Genomic DNA, 17,944 nt, shown 5'->3' on the forward strand with positions numbered 1-17,944 from the left:
AAACAGTTCATTTTCGTAAATTGTTTATTGTCAAAAGTGAGATTAAGAGAATAAATGTGTAATAGGCCGTTGGAAATGTGATAAGATAAGGTCTACTAATGAAAAGGAATGAAAGAAGTGAGGATGAGCGAAGATTTATAATCCTAAATGTAAAAGTGTTCGCCTTAAAGCGAGCTATCGGAATCAGTAGCGGAGTCCTCTTCTTCAAAAAGACGAGCCTTGAAAGATGCGTCCTCTTTGTTTTCCGTCGGTTTTTGTTCTTTTCTACTCTTGCTTGTGCTGAAAAACGTCAAGCAGGAAATTAAGCTATTGGCTACCTCATTCTTTTAGGAGTGGCGTCTTTCCTATCATGAGTCTTTCTCGTTCTCTCCAAAAGAACCGGCGTTGGCATGCTAGCAATGAGTGGAGCTGGAGCTTTTTCGGAAGGATCATTTGACTCAGACGAGTCCTCGTTGTCGGCGAGTGGTTGTTGCACTCCATCTTCGGTGCTTTTCGCTCGTTTCGGAAGACAAACTTGCGGGTCTTCGTTTTCTTCGTCGGAGCATTGAATAACAGTTTTGGAAGGGCGTTTTCGAAGGCCACGCTTCGCTGCGAGCTCCGACTCAATGATTTCGCTCATACTATGGGAAAAATTTGAGAGCACTAGTGATTGCACAACGTGTTGAACAGAGGCAGAATGAATGAAATAGAATCTGCTGCAGATGAAGATTGATTGCTATTACATGTACTAGAAAATAACGGAAATGTGTGTAGGGCGGTGAGGTTTGGTCGTTGAACGGCGAAAAAATGATTTTGCTTTTACTCTTCTTGCTTCTTGAGGCCCTCGGAAGAGCGTTTGTGGCTTTCTAGCGCACGAAGTGTGCTCAAATCCTAAACAGTCATTTAATTAAACAAGATTCACATGGATGAAGTTTTGATAAATTTCGGACGTGCGCTATAATTAAAGAATTAAATTATGGAAAGGGAGTGATGATAACTGATTTAGATAATTGGAAAAAGAGCAGAAACCGTTTTCTCGGAACGAGCAAAATTTTGAATGATTCTAGATTAGGACAGTTTCTGATCTTTCTTTATGATAAATGTTGTCGTGCGTTCAATTACCGGAAGTTCTCAAATTACTGAGGATCTTGCTCACGCTTGGCTTGATAAAGATATGACTTACACTTTTGAAATCGTTTTACGATTTTCTAATAAAATGATGTTCTCCTCGTTGTCTTCACAGTCAATTTGAAAATTACCTGAGGTAAGTTCGATTTCCGTCGCATAGCTTTCCCTCGCGATTTGTCATCAGCTTCGGTGTGTTGGGCGGCAGTGTTGACTTCGTCCCATTTAAGCTCTTTTGCAACTGATCCCTTTTCTTCCTTCTCGTTCAAATTGAGATCGCGCAGTTTTTCGGTATCCACCTAGAACTGTAATTCACCCCGATTTAAATTGAAAAAATACCTCGCCAGCGAAAGCATCATTCTTGATAACGAGTCCATCAACTTGATGTCGCAGTGGATTTTTCATCGCTTTCTCTGTAATACGCTTCCAGGCTTCTTCTCGCTCTTGAATAGCCTGAGAGGGAATTAAAAACAAACACAATTGGTGATGCTATCCACCTGTTTTTCCTTCAAGCGTTCGCTCTTGTAATTGGTGGTGCACTCGTCGAACAGATTCTGATCCATTTCCATGAAAAGCTTGAGAGCATTGTAGATCAGTCCGTGAATGGTCTTATTCCAGTGAGACTTCAAAAAAAGTAAGTGTTTGTTTATTCTGTCTGTTCAATTTCTGACTGTATAGGCTCATCGAAGACACCCTATGCAGAATGAACCTATACAGTCAGATGATGAAAAGCCTAGATAATTTTTGAATATAAACCTTGGAATTTCGGTAGAGAGGCGGGAACATAATCGGCAAGATAACCTTGGTATGGTCTTGCACTAGACTGACAAAGTACTCATTGTTCCAGTAGTAGAGAGCTCGCTCGGCAACTTGGAAATGCGGCGACGAGACGCAACGTGCAAGCTGGTTGAATAACGGCCTCATTATTCGAGCGAACTCAGCATGCTCGATAACGTCCAGAATCTCTTCTAGCTCGTTCAGGAACATCACCTCCTGAATGCAGAATGTTGAATATTGTCCCAAAAATTTTGACGAAATTACCTTCGGAGAGTGTGTCTTCGGCCAGAACTTGAGCAGCCCAGTTACCACTTCTTCTGTTAAAGATGGGTCTTTCTCGAGAAACTGTACTACGCAGTAAGCCAGTTGAGGATGCTAGATCATTGTTAAAAACCGCTTCATAAAGGATCCTTACGTAGACTGACAATGACTTGATTTTATGGAGAGGCAAAAGAACTTTGAGCAGGAATATTTTATGTTCCCCCTTCAGAGGCAGCGAGAATCCGTTGATAATCGAACCCAGAATTTCCAGAAGCTCTGCAACACCATTGTGTCGCTCCGTTTCGTAGACGAAGCGGTAGAAAATGTTGTTGATCTGTTTACGAATGAAAGCTCGAAGGTTGAGGAACTTGCCATAAATTCTGATACAAGTTAAGTTTTCAGACTACTCGAAAGAAGCTACCGATGAAGAGTAGTTTTCAAAAGATCGCGCTCTCGAGGATCCTCAGAGTCGAAAAGGTCGAGGAGCTAGAATAAAATTTGAGGGCAGGAATCATTGGGAGGAGACTTACCGGAACCACGAAGCTTTTCTGGTCAATAAACTTTTTCGCAAGATTAGGCTTGAAATCTGGACTTTCCAAAAGCGGAGGAAAAACTCGTACACAAGCTGAAGACATGCTCGGATACTTCAAACAAGATCACATTACCTGAAGATGAGGCCAAGAGGCTTCTAACGTCGGCTCGTCCTCTTCTGGATCGAACTCGGCGCCATTTGGGTTTGTGTTCGGTGGTAATGATCGGAATGTATTCACAGCTAAGAACAGCGTTATTTCATCCAATAGTTTGAAAAGATTCTTACCAAACATCTCTACTGCTGCGGAGAAGATAGGCTCTGTTATGACTCCTCTATTCATTGCGACGAAGTCCACCATTTCTCCGAGAGCGGCGCGTTTTACCTCTTTCCATTTGAGGTCGGATAGTGGATCAGCGATGAAGTCGAACATGGTGCAACATTGTTTGAGCTTTTTGAGGAAAAGTTCTTCTCGCGCAGCAGGATCCTTCTCTTCGATGAGTAACGGCAGCTTGATGAGCTCTCGTTTTCCAGATAAAGTAAATCTTGAAGATGACTGGCGCTTTTCTTTCGCCGGAGAAGGAATCGCTGTTTTGTCATACAAGGCAGTTTTTGCTAGCGCCGTCTTTGGCGGCTCATCTGATTTCTTTTCTTGCTTTGTCATTTCGATCTAAAGTGAACGAATTGTTTAAGAAATTGTGAAAAAATAGTGTTTTGTGAAGTAGAAAGAATAGCTAGTGTACAATGAATTGGAATTAAAAAATAAGGCAGATCGGGAATTCAGGAATGTGGTGAAAAAGGAAACGAGTTTACGATGTGAAACGAGGGCCTTCAATATTGATCACCGATTGTGAACTGAGTTCGATGTTGAGTTTCCGCGAACGACAGAAGCAATTCTTCTGTGTCCGCTTCATCGTAATCCAGTGGTCGCGGTAAAGTATCACTCGAAGAAACAAGATAGACTGGCGCGCTATTGGGTCTAGGGGTATCATCAGGCTCCGAGTCTGATGTGCCGAAATTTCTGGTTGCATCGAATAGACTAATCGATTCTGAGATCGCATTTTCGTTCGATTCATTGTTGTCGGAAGATAATTCGGCCAATAACTCAGCGGATAAAGATCTGTCGGCAGCGTTCGTTTCGTTTAGAGGATGCTGTTGGAGTTCTTCAGCTAGATCAGCGCCGCCGAGCGTGATGAAGTTAATGTAGTTTTCTAGGTCGCGAACAGCAATCGGAAACGATTCGGGTCGCACAGAGAACTTGAGCTTTAGATCGCCGTCGACGAGAAGATTGTTGACTCGGCGGAGCGATAGGAAGCGATTGTAGCCCCAACACTCGCCAATAGCAAACTCAGATGTAAACTCTTTCTCGTAGATCGACTTGTCGTGCCGATCGAGAATGCTGAACTGGTATGTATACTTGGCAGAGGAATGAAGTGGAGTCGCATTTGAAAGTTGAAGGAAGACACTGAGATGAGAGTTCTGAGCCATTTCGTTCCCATTTGGATAGACCTTCAGCTGCCAAGTCATTCCGTGATGATGAATGGACCCAGAGTAAAGTGGCATATTTGAAGAGAGTTCTTCCTCGAAGTTCTCGACGGTAAAAGTCCCTTGTTATTGTTAGTCCAACCAATTGAAATTTGTAGAGCCTTGTTGATAGGCGGCTATTACCTGTGTTCCATTTGGGGTTGAGTTCATCTTTAAATTGGCTCGTAACTGGCTCGTAGACAAAGCTAGAGATAGGCTCAGCTACTAGCTGATCTAGAGAAGATTCTACGACCCGTCGTTTTTGCAGAAGCTCGGCTTCGTCTAAGGCTTCTGTTTCACGCTGCGTTCTTGCAATCGAAGCTTTATTTTTCTCAATTTCATCGCGAAGTACTTTCCGATAGCGCTCGATCTAAAGAGTACATGTTTGCTCTTCCCTTCGGATTCTACCTCGACGTTTCGTTCATTCGCGTTTTCTTCTAGACTTTTGATTCGCTCTGAAACGAAGTTTTGAATTTGAACAAGGCCCTGCTCTTTCGCGTTTCGAATCTCTTCTGCATTTCGGTCGTAATCAGTGATCAGAATTTCGAGTTCTTCGTTTCTCACTTTTACGGCATCAATTTTTTCTTGGACGGATCGTTTCATTTCTTCGTAAACCTCGCTCAGCGGCTTCATATCATGTCCTCGATGTAAAATCGAAAAGCAGCCGCACTTGTGGCATATTGCAGATGTGCATGTCGTACAGAAAACGTCTGGCGGGTGAAGTGTTGGTCAACTTTAAGAAGATCTAGTGATACCTTTGTGAGCTTTGTGAATTTGACACAATTCTTGCGGACATCCTTCGCTTTGCTCTGGTATTGTCTCCGTCGCTGGTCTTGATGGCCGTGTCGGTGTCTGAGCAATAGTAGTAGCGTGAGTCGTTTCTAATCGCGCAATACTGGCAGTAACATCGCTCACCCATCCGCATTTCACCAAGGAACTCTATCATCATTTCGGTTACTGATATCAACTAACAAATATTACCTCTGACAAGTTGCATCGGCAGTGTGGACACTGTCTGTGGCGACTGACCCAGCGGATGATGCACTCTAGGATCAAAATTCGTTCTAAGCTGCGTCATGAAGTAGCCTCACCTTTACAAAAGAATTTTGAACATTTTGGACACAGGTGAGCATCCTGCAGTGGCCCCATACAGACTAGACATTGGAATGCCGCCGAAAGTGTTTCCATTGTCTCTCTAAAAAGAATTCATGAAAACATCTCTTGCCCATGGTTAGCCCGCCATTCGATAAGACTTAGTAAGTCTATCTAAGAAGAGCAACTAGATTCTAGAAAGACAATGGGTGAACAGGGCAGTGAAATATGTGAAGTCTGATGTGCAATAATGAACTTTTAGTTGGACATCATCAAGGATTGAACGGCAGTCAAGAGACTTTGTGAAGGAGTTTTCTTAGCCTTCATGCTATTGCAAGCTTTCATGAGAAAATTCGCTAAGTAGGAAAGGGAGCGAATCTCTTCGTACTTAATCAAGTCTCGCAAACTGGACGTCCCCTCGAATTCGTCTGCGAGCTCTCCAAGCTCTTTAATAATCCAAGTGATGCTCTCTTCCGAGTAGAGCGCCTTGTTCTTCACTGTTCGCAACAGATTGGCAGTGAGCAACTGAAGAAAATGGCTTCTCTCATTATAGAGATCTGCATTCATCGAGTAATATTCCTCGGAATCTTTGAGGTAGTTAATGGCATGATCATAGTTGCCGATTCGGATGGCTAGTTTTGCTAGCATGAAGTTTGCTTCCATCTCGAGCCCCTTGTAATTTCTCGCCCTGGCTCGATCCATAGCTTCCTTCAAAGACACGTTGATTTGGCTACTCTCCGACTCATCTAATTCTTCCTCGAGCATTCTTCACACGAATACAAAAAAGTACTTATTGATTCGCTACAAATTTCACTCGAACTTTAGTTTGTATCCGTGCCTTATCTTCGAGTGCAGTATTTGCAGCCTAATGTGAATAAAAGCACTTTTCTCATTAACGTCCATCGAGTCCAGAATGTCAACAAATGTAACCTGGGCTCTGGCTTCACTTTTCTCATCGATGATTACTTCCAGCTCCTCGAGGCGCCAAGAAGATCCATCAGACTTTCCAACGACGATTCCATTAAAATTCCCTCGCGCAAGCCTCCGTAGATCTTGGAGAATATCCTTATCTTCCCGGATAAGGTCCGATGCTTTCGGAAGATTCACCCGCAATAATTTCGCTGCATTCATCTTTCTAGGGATACTTTTTTATTTTTTCGAGACTCAAGCTCGCGATTTTAGATTTCATGAAAGACCCTCTTCCTGAAGAAGCGAAAAGTTCAGCAGCAACGACGTTTCTTCGCCTTTCGCTGCTCCAATGTTCATAATCGTTTCGCTGCAGAGTGTCGACAGCCGACGAAAACCGAAATATTCGTAGATCACACTTTTGATGCTGATGAAATGTGCAATCGCCAAGAAATGCGCAGCTTTTTGATTGTTGTTTGGAATCCAATCGTAGAGGCGCTTGTAGATACTCTCTTTCGGTTCCCCAAGTCGAAGCATGCGTTGAAGTTCACTAAGGCTGGTCAACTGGTCGCAAAGGCTAGCATTGAGCTGCGTCAAGGTGCCCCAACGGTCGCTCTGACCGAAGATCGTTGTTGGCAGGATTTCATTTGTGATGAAGGCTCGCCAGAGCATGACTTGCTTCATAATCACCTTATCATTGCTCGTGTAGGAATGAAGCTGAGCTGCCATCAAACACTTCTTAGCTGCGTTGTCGTAGCCAAAATAGTTCAGAACGATCCCCAGTCGAAGAGCTTTTTTGTTGACAACGATTTTTTACGTAATGAAAATTTACAGTGGCGCAATCTTGCTATATTAATTGTCAACAGTACCTAAAACGCGCAAGGGTTTTGCCCCACGTCCATCCTCGTGAATGCTCGCCAAGAGGGAGATCTCATGGAAGTGATTGTTGAAAGTATCCCAAACGGTACTTTTATCAGCCACGAGAATATTCGCAATAAGGTTTACGTTGAGCGGCTCAGCTACTCGTTGATAAATTTCGAGAAGTTTTACCATCTCTTTAAACCCATCTACGTCCTCTTCTGCCATCGTCTTCGCAAACTTTACAGTCCTTACTTTCTTCTCATTCGTAACAGGCATTGGCAGTTGAAACTTGCCAAGTATCTCTCCAGGATCAATATCGTCTTCCGCCGTACTCTCTTCATTCAGCGTACTTTCTTCTTCAGGCTGCGTTGGCGCAAGAGAGGGAAAGTGTTTTTCTTTCGCTGGGATTCAAAAAATCGTTGATAATATTCTCATGTGACAGTCGAACCCAAGACCTATCCACTTTCTCGTCGATTTGCCAAGTTTAATTCTTTCGGAGAAGTCCAAATTTTCAAAATGGACGAACGCTCTTTGCAGCTTCTCAGAAAATGGAGCGTCTAGGTGATCATTGTCAAGTCCGACGGAGTAAATCTAAATAGGAGTCGGCAAAATTTACACGAATAAATTTAGTCAAAAAATAATGAAAATAAAATTTCTCAAAAGTCAAAAGTTGCCGACCCAAGAACCCATTCGTCGCACTTTTCGTCAAAGTCCATCATGAACATGTCGTTGAGGAACATGTCGTCAGCAGCACAGTGCTCCAACTCCTTCGCCACGAATTTGTGAAGATTGGGATTCGCCTCGATCAACGTCTTCATGAAATCCTCAAAGAATACGAGTGCCGATACTATTGTCAATAGAGCGTGTTACCTCAGGAGTCACTTTTCTTTTGAGAAAATTGTGGAAGGCAAGTGTCAACTTGCAGTTCTGCGCCAAGTCCTTGTCCAAGTTATCCTCTCGTCGATCGGCCTGATAAAAGTTCTTCAAGAAGATGGCTGCGAAAACATCCTCTTCCTTCAATTCTTGATACCCCATCCGGCTATCCTTCTAAAGATAAGTAATTGTTAAACTTAATCTAAAATCTTTTTTTTTTTTCAAATTAAAATGATTGGATCGTACGTTAATTCTTTTATCGGAAGGCTATTAATTTTGCATGCAACCGCTTTAAATTTAGTTAAAAGTTGAACGCGACTCTTTCTCAAAGACTGGCAGACAATACTGAGTCATCGACTGAGTCATCGTGTCAGGAGTGCGCTGCTGAGTGCATCATTTCTCCGGAGTCTCACTATTTCCCTCCCACTGTCACTGCCAGGACTTTTGCTTACTTTTTTCTCAAACAAGTGTTCTCAGGTATTGCATTAGCAACAAAAATCGCAAATATTAGGCTCTTCAGAAAAATGCGTTACTGGTGCGCTCTCGATTTTCGTTATTTCTTTTCTGACTTCGAGTTCGCTCAAAGATTGTTATCGTTATCTTCCCCTGGGCAAGACGAAATCTACACCTGTTTCTCCGTGTTTTTTTTTCTGAATTATTATGCATTGCAAGTCAGTGCTACTAACCGCTCTTTCGTTCAGATGTCTACGGAAGAGTCAGCTTCGAAAGAGCCAGTTATAGAAAACTCGGCTCCAGATGAAGCAGTTACGCCTGAGCCCGACCCACCCGCCGAGGAGCTGGTCACTGATGAGCATTTCCTCGAAATATTGAGCTTCGTTTCTTCGAAATGGAACGCTCTCGTTCGAGACGTGACCGCGCAATCAACAAGGACACGACGAAATACGCCCGGGCGCATTATTGGAAGAACCGGCACGGTCGTTTACAAGAATCACTGTCCAGCTGTTGAGAGAGATGTATGTAAATTTGCAAAATCAAAGACTAAAATGAGTTAAGAACTTCGTCCCCTGGAATCGAAGAGTTCAGCAAAAGCAAGAACAACCACGCGTTGTTCAGACAAGGGTACCCCCAAAGAAGAAATCCGCGATTTCACCAGTATCCGCGTAAGTTCAAGAAACCCAGACAAAAGCATGAACTCTTTTTCAGACCAGGAACTTCCAGCAGCGCATCTGAAAACTCTGATTGCACACACATCACTGCACAGATAAATTCGATCAAGTACGTATCGTCGCTTTTTACGTTGACCACATTCTTATTTTAACATATTTTTTCAGGTTGGGAGACTCATCTGGCGCGCTGGTTACTCCAGCATTGCCAGTCGTTTCTCGTGGAGTCGAAAATGATTTCCTCAACTCTTGTGAAGACGCAAAAGCCATCAGCGTCCAGAAAGCACTGGAGATTGAGCCTTCAGTCCGCGAGTATTCGGAGTTCGCCCAGGACTTCTACAACCCAGATCTTGACTTCAACCTGAACGAATGGCAAGAAGTCAAGACAAAGAAGAAGCCAAAAGAAGAAGCTCGAAACGAAAACGTCGAAAATCTTGCGAGCCAGAACGAGGCGCCAAAAGAAATGGCGCAGCCCAGCAGCACCGTTCGCTCTCGCCAGAAGAAGGTCGAGCCTCGCGGCCAGTTGCATCGCTCCAAGTCCAACTACAGATTTCCCTTCAAGAGCGGCGATGTGAATGCGAAGGAAAACATCACTGGGAGGAACAAGAGCGCGACTAGAAAGGGAGAAAAGGCTGCGAAGAAGGGTGTTTTAACCAACACGGAAAGTAACCGTATGAAATAGTCAGTCTTACCGAATGCGAGCCTACCGCTGTTTTCAGTTAGCATTGTCTATTTTATGCGGTGAAGACTTTTTTTTTTGTCCATTTATCATTTTTAGAATAAATTATAAAAACCAACTTCTTTAGCTTATTAGATTCGCTAATCAGTTAAAGGGTTATTTATACTACCCTATTTTAATCAAATAGGAGTCAGAAATTGAAATAGAGCACCGCACATGAAAAAGAAAAGTAGATTAGCGCCATCCGGCGGGCTATCATATGGAAATAAAAAGCAGTGTAGTAGTGGCGCTATCGATGCGCCGCGATGCGTGGGCGTCCCATTTTTGCTGGTTGGCTCAGGACCTCACATGGCGGACTGGAGAAAAGAATCCATCTTTCTCGCGACTTGAGCTTTTTTTTCAATATACTCCTCACTAAATTCCAGTTGACTAGAGATAATGATGATGGCATTGTAAAGTTTTTGTTTATTTTAGACCGACCAAGCGTTAATTCAAGAGATCAAGCCTCTTTTTGTTGATAACAGAGAGAAAGATTTCTTATCTAGGACTATTTAGACTGAAATTGGATCATGGCTCCTTCCGTCCCAGAAGCCCTCAAAAAGAAGCGACAGGCTTACCAGGCCGCTCTCGCCAAGCGAGCTCTTGCTCAGCAAAACGCCAAGAAGGCTAACACCCTCAAGCGACGAGCTTTGATCAAGGTAACCATCCATTCTCTTCTAGCTCGTATACTCAAACTTTCTAATAGCGAGCTGCTTCCTACGCCAAGGAATACGCCGCCGAAGAAAAGCTCAATATCGCCCGAGCCCGACAGGCCAAAAAGAACGGAAACGTTTACGTCCCAGCTGAGCCCAAGCTCGCCTTCGTCATCCGAATCCGAGGTATCAACCAGGTCTCTCCACGAGTCAAGAAGATCCTCCAGCTCCTCCGACTCCGACAGATCGGAAACTCCACCTTCGTCAAGCTCAACAAGGTAAATGTCTTTCCTAATCTTCCACTTTTTCTCCGTCCAATTTTAATTTCGTCCTTTTAACAAAATTTAGGCCACTATTATGATGCTCAACATCGCTCAGGCATGCAGGTCACGATAGATTTCACCTGGGCAGTCTGGAATGCTCATAATTTTATCTGTCAAGCTTGATGGATCCTTGCGATCTTGGGCTTGACGTAAGAGAGAGAGTGAGGTGCGGAAACCTAGTGTTACTGTGCTTCTCTCCAGTCTCCGTAGAACTCTAAGAAACTCGATTTATTAAACTAGTCGTGACCTGATCTACTGCCTTTCATCACCTGGGGATACCCTAACCTCAAGACTGTCCGAGAGCTGATCTACAAGCGAGGACATGGAAAGGTCAATGGCCAGCGAATCCCACTCAAGGAGAACGCCGTCGTCGAAGGTTCCCTCGGAGAAGTTGGACTCCAGTCCGTCGAGGATCTTATCCACGAAATCTACACCGTCGGACCCAACTTCAAGCGAGTAAGTATCTTTTCTCCCACAATTAGTGTTTTCGACTCTCTTGCGCTAATCTCTCTATTTAGGCCAACAACTTCCTCTGGCCCTTCAAGCTCTCCACCCCCGTTGGCGGCTACCGACGAGTCACCAACCACTTCGTCGAAGGTGGTGACTTCGGAAACCGAGAAGACAAGATCAACAACCTCGTCAGAAAGATGAACTAAGAAGCTTGACCTTCTGTACATGGGACGTAAAACGATTCTGTTGTCGATTCTATTCAATAAAATTTGACCGGAATTACCTTTCACTTTTGTTTTTGCTTGTTTGATTCATTTCGCAGGATAATTTGGCTCTTGCAGTCGAAGGTTTCTTCTCCATTTGAAGACCGCTTTTAAGAACTTGGACGGGCCTCGTGAAATGAAATTATGAACAATTCGAACGAGTCGTACGTCGGGGACCCGATGGTCTCCCAGCCCGAACATGCATACCATCAGACCATCCCCACCAATAATCAGTTAGAACATAACCCAAACATGCAAACCACGCGGCTCCCAGTTCCGGAAAGGCCTTCATACACTCCGAAATCAACTCGATTAACTAGCTTTTCTGTTCGTTTGAAATCAAAGCCTTGAAAGACCATGCAGCCGCAGCATATTAATCAAAATCAAAACAGCGTCATGTCTCCTCAAATGAGCGATACAGCAAGTATGAAAACGGAATCGCCGGCCGAAATAAAGAACCAAATGCCTAATACTCCAGGTTCAATGAATTCTATGGTAAGGAAAACGAGCAGACCCAAAGGAAGAAGCTGTATATTCATAAAGCTTGCTTCTCCTTTATTCATCATAGCCGGGGGAGATTCTTCTTTCCGAAGAAACTTCTCTCTTTACTGATAAATTTAGTCGGCGGATAGCGATATGCAGAGGAACGCATCGATCGTCTCTGCGACCAAAGTTGCGGAGGTTTTAAAAGTTGCTGGTGAAGCGTTTCAGCGTCTCGGCGAATGCACAATGTTTTTGGATTTCCACAGTGTAAATAACAAGTCAAAGGTACTTCTTATCAGCTTACGTTTTAACTTCTATTCTCGCAATCAGTGGATGCCCAGTGACGTCGATAAGCTTCAAGAAGCGGTTCAGAACTTTAAGGACGATTTGGGAACTATAAGTAACACGATGCAAAAAAGAACAAGCCAAAAACTCAAAGAAAACCTGCACAAACATTTTGGGAACAGTGTCAATAACCGGTGAGATAACAAGCTTCGATCTGATGTATAATGAGTGCACTAGAATGCAAACCGATCAAATGACGAAAAAGCCGAGAATGCAACAGGTGGCAAGTCCTGCTGGTCAAGCGCAAAGTCAGCTACGGCAAAATAACTCGATGGGTGCAAATCAAAAGACAATGAACCCGCACCTTCAACAACCGATGCAGCAGCAACAGAGTCAGACGAGCCAACAACAACTCAGCCAGCAAGTAGCGCAGCAAGGACATCAGATTCAACAAACTAATCAACAACAACAGAATCAACAGCAGCAGCAGCCAAGACTCAGCGGATCTGTTCCGATGAGCCCTGGACAAAAGTAAGTCCTCAGACTTTTTGAAAGATCCGATCTCATGGCTAAGAGTAGGTTCCTTTTAGAGCTTGACTCGGCTGAAAAGTAATTATTCTTTGTGTAAATGACCGATGGGTCCGCTCTCTATCGAGAAATAGGCCGCGATTGGCATTTCTCCAACAGACACTGAATCGTTAAGAGTAGTAGTCGACTGGAATTTTAAAATTGTCCTCTGACTCGTTTGAGTTTAGAAAATATTAAGACTGAAATATTTGGCCCAATGTTGGCGTTTTCTTTTCTTTTTCAAGCCCATTCTGGGCTTTGAAGAGTCCTGTTTAAGTCCTTGTCTACTCTTTCAATCAAGAATAATCAACCTAGCCCTTCAGACTCCGTTTATTCCTATGCATAACGAATTTAAGCCAAAATCCGACGCTCCAAATGCAACGCGGCCACTCTCAGCAGAATGCCCCTCTGCAGCACCTTCCCCGCAGCGGCCAGTCCGGCAGCCAGTCAAACTATATCGTCCAAAGCCCTGGATCAGGGCAAAGACTCATCCAAACTAGCCAGCACCAAGATAACCAGCAACAGCCATCGGTAAGCGTGCTCTTTCAGCCCTTCCGCGGTTTACTTTTTCGCTTAGTCCCGCGTGGTCTCGACCGCTACAACTATGGTTCTCGGCTCTGACCAACAAAAGGGTGGTCAGCAATACACGGTCAAGGCAAGGTTCCCGATTTGAGAAAAATTAACAGTCGCCATTCAAATCGCCACACTTGAATAGCATTTCGAACTGGTTGATTGTTGCGAATGATTTCGCCAAAAAGTCTAAGAGACTCAATTTCTTGATCCGCTACCAATCATCATTTTTTTCTTTGAATTATTGCAGGAACCCCTGTCCTAGCAAACAATTATCGACGGGAAAAGGACGTTGATTCTTGATCACAGCGATCTGCAGCGGTTGATTAACAGCAATTCCGGAAATGCACCCGCTTCTTTGATTCTGCCGACGGTACGCGTTAATTAATTTTACACCCTAGACGGCTCCCTTCCGCTTTTCGATTTGACTGCGAGTCGCAGTCTGCGACAAATTAAAACTGTTGAAAATCGCATGGGATCCCCAACTGTTGATTCACCAAATTCTATTCTGTTTTTTTTTTTCTAAAAGTTGTGATTTCCAACTGTCGCAAACTTGTCTCGCAAGAAAATGAAACTGACCATTTGTACTAGACTTCATCCGTTGACTCAAATGGACAGAACCAAACTGTTATGGTGATGACGAGTCAGCCCAGCAATCAGAACGGTGCCCGGCAAAACCAGTAACAATCGCCTTCGCAAAGAATGATTATCATGATATTTAACGCGTCTGAAGACTTTACAAAAGTCCTCAAAGACAAAATAAAAACCGCCAATTAAAAAGTCTACTGCCAGCTGTTTGAGTTTTTTATTCGTTTCGGTTTCGTTTTCCACTCTTACGTTTTACCAAAATTCCTGTCCTGCAGCTCCAGGTGCAGGCTTTGAGTTTGAAATCCAGTGTTTGTCGGTACAGTTTGTCCCGTGAGCCTGAACATGTTCATTTTTGTTTCCTCCTTGGTTATTCAGGGCTTATGCAATCGAACCCGAAACTGGAACTATCAGCCATTTTTCATTAAATCCAATAAATTGATATAGAAAGAAACTATCTTCTCCTAATTTTATTATTCTGTAAAAACTCATTTTGTTTCCCCTCTTTTAATCTAAAAGACCATCCTACATTGATAAGCTGTTCTTACTGTTATATCTTTCCCTGATTCATTTTTGATTTATCTGACTTACGAATTCTTCTACAGACCGAATCTTCTGATATTTTCGTCGCATGATAAGCTCACTACTACGATTAACGGCCCCTAATTATTCATGGCACGTAATTCAAGCTGATCCAGAAATAATTCAAACTTCTACTTTTTCCCATTTTCAAACCGAAACAGTTCCTATTGCTTTAATTCTTGCGAGCATTTTGTTCTTTCTCCGGCAGATCAAGTGAATGCTCCGTAACTTCTGAGTCTGTCCTGACAATAACTAAGAACTTCGAGTGAATAAAACTGAGCACCATTTCCTTCATCTAGAATCTAGATTCTAGATTACTTTTCCCGTTATTACACTTTCAGTTATCTGTTACTAATAGAATTTGATTCATTCTAACATGAGAAGTCGATTTTCGTATAGTTTGGAGGGACCAAATTATTTCTACACTGCAAGAATCAAAATTTGGGTGATATCGCGGGCAACAGCTTGAACACGAGAATATCTCTGATATATGGCATTCAATACTGAATTTTATCCTTCTTAAACGTAAAAAGACAGTCCTAAGACATTACTGCCGTTATCGTTTTTTTTATTTCTGAAAACTACAAGAACTCTTTTGCGAAGTCCCAACAAACTCCATACTTCCTATCAACAATCTTTAGTAATTTTACATTGATTTGACTCAGTACGGCTCCATTTAAAAGTTCTCAATAACGATCAATTATTTTTCAAATAAATTCTTTTTATGGATTTATTATTTGCGCATTTTTCGAAAGGCATTTCAGGAAAAACGGAAATTCGTAATTATACGGTTGAGAGGGTTTGTAATTTTTATTAGTATTGCATTTCTAAAAGAATGCCATTACGCGTCGATGCATATTCAAATAAAAACATGTCTAAATAAGCCATTCCAAGAGATAGTCAGCATGGGATTGTATTCAGATCAAACCAAACATTGGTGAGTTCGAACCATCCCACTTCGCATTATTCAAATTAGGATTCTCTGGGGCGCCGCCGCTACAAAAAGCCCCGGCGCGACTTTCAAAATTACAATTCTCGCAGAGCAAGACGCTACTTCTTTGCTTCCTTTTTAACGTATCGACTTTATCAGAATGTCAGAGAATCGCCAGCGACAGCACAAGTTCTCAAATAAGAAGGATGCCGCCCGAGTGAACCGACGGGAAGTGGCGGTTCAGCTCCGAAAGACTGCTCGTGAAGACCAGATGTCCAAGAGACGTAATCTTGCTGAAGATCTCAACACCTCGCCATTGAAGACGAACTCTCCTGACCGAAATGACGACGAACGACAGCTTCCAAAGAGCTATGACGAGATCCGGTCTTTCTTCGCGAGCGGAATGCCCTCCCAAGTCCGAAGAGCTTGCAAGGCTTGCCGAAAGAAGCTTTCCGCTTCTGGAAATCCGCCAATCGACGAAATTATCAATGAAGGTTTTGTGAGACCTCTCATTCAAGCTTTGTATTCGACTGACAACGCCACACAGAAAGAAGCGGCATGGGCTCTTACCAATATCAGTAAGTCGACAAAAATTAAACCAGGCTGTAGGTATATTTTTAGCTTGTGGAAACGAACGACAAACAGCAGAAGTCGTCAATAAAGGAGGCGTCGCCGCGTTGACACATTGCTTCACGAATGATGAGGATCCTGAAACTGTGGAGCAAGCGATCTGGGCCATTGGTAACATAGTAGGCGATGGACCCAGGATGCGCGATTTCGTTATCGAAGCTGGTATCGTTACATTGATCATGCCACACATCAAGTCCGAACAAAGCAACGAGTTCCTCGCCAATTTGACCTGGATGCTTTCAAATCTTTGCCGAAACAAGCCTCCGCCTAAATTTGAGCAGGTGAAACCGCTCCTACTTCCGCTCAATGCGCTTCTTTGCTGGAAGGACCCTAAATGTAATGTCGACGCAGCATGGGCCCTAAGCTACTTTTCCGACGGGTAAATTATTTTTACTGAAAAAATAATTAATTCTGTTTACAGGGGCGATGAATACGTCGAAGCAATGGCGAACGTGGACGGGCTCATAAAACAGTTAATGGTCCTGGCCTCGTCAGACAAGCCGAAAGTGATGGTTCCTGCCATCCGAGCGCTCGGAAATAGCCTGACAGGAAACGACGAGAACACGGAGACGATTATGAACTCTGGCTTCTTGGACATGGCTGCTTACATGCTCAATGGATCAATGAGACGCGCAGACAGTGTTATCAAGGACGTGATTTGGGGACTCTCAAATATCGCAGCTGGCACCCCTAATCAACAGCATCGCTTGGCTAGCAGAACAGATCTTCTCAGAGAAGTCTCGGACCGATTAAAAGGCGCCGAGTTCAAAATTCGAAAGGTTAATTTGAATATAAGAATAAACAGTCAATATGCTTTCAGGAATGCTGTTATGTTTTCGGAAATCTTGTTACAAGCTCAAAGAAGTTAAAGAAGGACGATGTTTACAATCTTATTATGTGTCAGTCGATTGAGTCCGTTGCGACGATTCTCGAGTGCAACGATAGTAAGCATTTGTTTCCCATCACAAAACATTCAAAATTTTTAGCTCAACTGATCGAAGTTGCTCTCCGATTCTACAAATGCATGCTTGAGCTGGCAGATCAGCACAATATCGACATTTTTAGCGCGGTCGAAGAAAGCGGCGCGCTGGACTCATTCGAGGCTCTTCAAATGCACCAAAGTGACGTAAGTAATTTGCCTCTTTCAAATAATGAAAATCGCTGTGAATAAGTTTCAAAGTTCAAATTCGTTATGTAAGCTCTTTGACAAACAATGTCTTTTAGGAAATCTACAGCCTTGCCGTCCACATTGTCGAGACCTGGTTCTGCAACGAAGACTTCACCAATCCAGAAACTGACGAAATGGCCTTCAAAGAGCCCCTTCACGAGTCAAACCAAAAATTTGCCTTCTAAGTCCCTTCGCCTTATGTCCAAGTAAAATTTTGCATCTAGACTGCCTAATTGATTATTTTCCGACTCTTCGGTGCTTCCTTGCTCAAAATTTCAATTGAAGATCTTTGAACTAACATCGATCACGTCAGCTTCAATTATCTCGTTTTACTTTAGCCATTCCTTTATGCTCCAATGATTCCATTTCGGCCATTATCTTGCATTTAACATTTCCAAGCTTAGAATTTGATATAGTTGAAGAAAACAGTACTAGATCTACTTTTCACCTTTCTGGACTAACTATTTATGCCCGCTTATCTCCTTTGTGACATATTTTCTGAAACAAAAAACGATCTTCTTTTAACTGTAATTTAACTGCTGCTATTTTACCACCGTGGTTAAATAAAGTCATTGATCTACGAAATCTACAGTGTCGCATAAATAAGTCTAAAGACCTTTGGTTATCTCTTTATTTGCTTCGATGGGGTGATCATGTTTGTTGATTCTCTAGGGGTTAACGAAAA

At 43.1% G+C, this 17,944-nt stretch overlaps 8 protein-coding genes across 10 annotated transcripts; 4 read left to right on the forward strand and 4 right to left on the reverse strand.

Annotated features, from left to right (window-relative positions):
- Positions 1–6: 6 nt before the first annotated feature.
- Positions 7–650, reverse strand: LOC145710115 (uncharacterized). Its single transcript, XM_081787809.1, has 2 exons — positions 318–650; positions 7–279 (listed from the first exon to the last, which is right to left on the reverse strand). The coding sequence occupies exons 1-2, from the start codon at positions 617–619 to the stop codon at positions 165–167; spliced, it is 417 nt and encodes a 138-aa protein (XP_081643935.1). The 5' UTR covers positions 620–650; the 3' UTR covers positions 7–164.
- LOC145710114 (serine/threonine-protein phosphatase 2A 56 kDa regulatory subunit gamma isoform-like) lies at positions 647–3,337 on the reverse strand. Its single transcript, XM_081787807.1, is given in 12 exon segments — positions 647–870; positions 1,239–1,403; positions 1,444–1,557; positions 1,602–1,727; positions 1,861–2,097; positions 2,146–2,256; positions 2,297–2,522; positions 2,564–2,628; positions 2,673–2,743; positions 2,746–2,767; positions 2,808–2,914; positions 2,960–3,337. Coding segments are annotated over 12 exon segments (1,692 nt in total). The 5' UTR covers positions 3,336–3,337; the 3' UTR covers positions 647–798.
- Positions 3,338–3,367: 30 nt separating this feature from the next.
- On the reverse strand, positions 3,368–6,438 carry LOC145707498 (E3 ubiquitin-protein ligase TRIM37-like). Its single transcript, XM_081785032.1, has 7 exons — positions 6,126–6,438; positions 5,287–6,053; positions 5,177–5,241; positions 4,951–5,134; positions 4,604–4,905; positions 4,340–4,565; positions 3,368–4,278 (listed from the first exon to the last, which is right to left on the reverse strand). The coding sequence occupies exons 2-7, from the start codon at positions 5,381–5,383 to the stop codon at positions 3,503–3,505; spliced, it is 1,650 nt and encodes a 549-aa protein (XP_081641158.1). The 5' UTR covers positions 5,384–6,053; positions 6,126–6,438; the 3' UTR covers positions 3,368–3,502.
- Positions 6,439–6,457: 19 nt separating this feature from the next.
- Positions 6,458–8,480, reverse strand: LOC145707499 (uncharacterized). Of its 2 annotated transcripts, none has more exons than XM_081785034.1 (6): positions 8,380–8,480; positions 7,925–8,098; positions 7,741–7,878; positions 7,510–7,645; positions 7,063–7,449; positions 6,458–6,984 (listed from the first exon to the last, which is right to left on the reverse strand). In XM_081785034.1, the coding sequence occupies exons 2-6, from the start codon at positions 8,087–8,089 to the stop codon at positions 6,473–6,475; spliced, it is 1,338 nt and encodes a 445-aa protein (XP_081641160.1). In that variant the 5' UTR covers positions 8,090–8,098; positions 8,380–8,480; the 3' UTR covers positions 6,458–6,472. The 2 variants fall into 2 exon arrangements, with proteins under 2 accessions (XP_081641160.1, XP_081641159.1); XM_081785033.1 differs by having other exon boundaries at positions 7,925–8,101.
- Positions 8,481–8,628: 148 nt separating this feature from the next.
- LOC145708167 (uncharacterized) lies at positions 8,629–9,842 on the forward strand. Its single transcript, XM_081785810.1, has 4 exons — positions 8,629–8,901; positions 8,942–9,048; positions 9,092–9,163; positions 9,220–9,842. The coding sequence occupies exons 1-4, from the start codon at positions 8,629–8,631 to the stop codon at positions 9,731–9,733; spliced, it is 966 nt and encodes a 321-aa protein (XP_081641936.1). The 3' UTR covers positions 9,734–9,842.
- A 408-nt stretch (positions 9,843–10,250) lies between these two features.
- LOC145706665 (large ribosomal subunit protein uL30-like) lies at positions 10,251–11,484 on the forward strand. The gene is made up of 5 exons (XM_081784091.1): positions 10,251–10,428; positions 10,476–10,700; positions 10,771–10,799; positions 11,003–11,201; positions 11,264–11,484. The coding sequence occupies exons 1-5, from the start codon at positions 10,300–10,302 to the stop codon at positions 11,399–11,401; spliced, it is 720 nt and encodes a 239-aa protein (XP_081640217.1). The 5' UTR covers positions 10,251–10,299; the 3' UTR covers positions 11,402–11,484.
- A 92-nt stretch (positions 11,485–11,576) lies between these two features.
- Positions 11,577–15,263, forward strand: LOC145710044 (uncharacterized). Of its 2 annotated transcripts, XM_081787727.1 has the most exons (10): positions 11,577–11,736; positions 11,812–11,953; positions 12,080–12,226; positions 12,272–12,420; positions 12,464–12,757; positions 12,806–12,835; positions 13,150–13,324; positions 13,371–13,448; positions 13,629–13,736; positions 13,955–15,263. In XM_081787727.1, the coding sequence occupies exons 1-10, from the start codon at positions 11,603–11,605 to the stop codon at positions 14,045–14,047; spliced, it is 1,350 nt and encodes a 449-aa protein (XP_081643853.1). In that variant the 5' UTR covers positions 11,577–11,602; the 3' UTR covers positions 14,048–15,263. The 2 variants fall into 2 exon arrangements, with proteins under 2 accessions (XP_081643853.1, XP_081643854.1); XM_081787728.1 differs by lacking the exon at positions 12,806–12,835.
- A 290-nt stretch (positions 15,264–15,553) lies between these two features.
- LOC145710042 (uncharacterized) lies at positions 15,554–17,852 on the forward strand. Its single transcript, XM_081787726.1, has 6 exons — positions 15,554–16,039; positions 16,083–16,470; positions 16,513–16,870; positions 16,912–17,035; positions 17,078–17,217; positions 17,316–17,852. Exons 1-6 carry the CDS (start codon positions 15,622–15,624, stop codon positions 17,442–17,444), a joined length of 1,557 nt encoding a protein of 518 aa, XP_081643852.1. The 5' UTR covers positions 15,554–15,621; the 3' UTR covers positions 17,445–17,852.
- Positions 17,853–17,944: the final 92 nt, after the last annotated feature.

Source organism: Oikopleura dioica, chromosome XSR, assembly GCF_907165135.1.
Source record: "Oikopleura dioica chromosome XSR, OKI2018_I68_1.0, whole genome shotgun sequence".
In the NCBI taxonomy this organism is placed as follows: domain Eukaryota; kingdom Metazoa; phylum Chordata; class Appendicularia; order Copelata; family Oikopleuridae; genus Oikopleura; species Oikopleura dioica.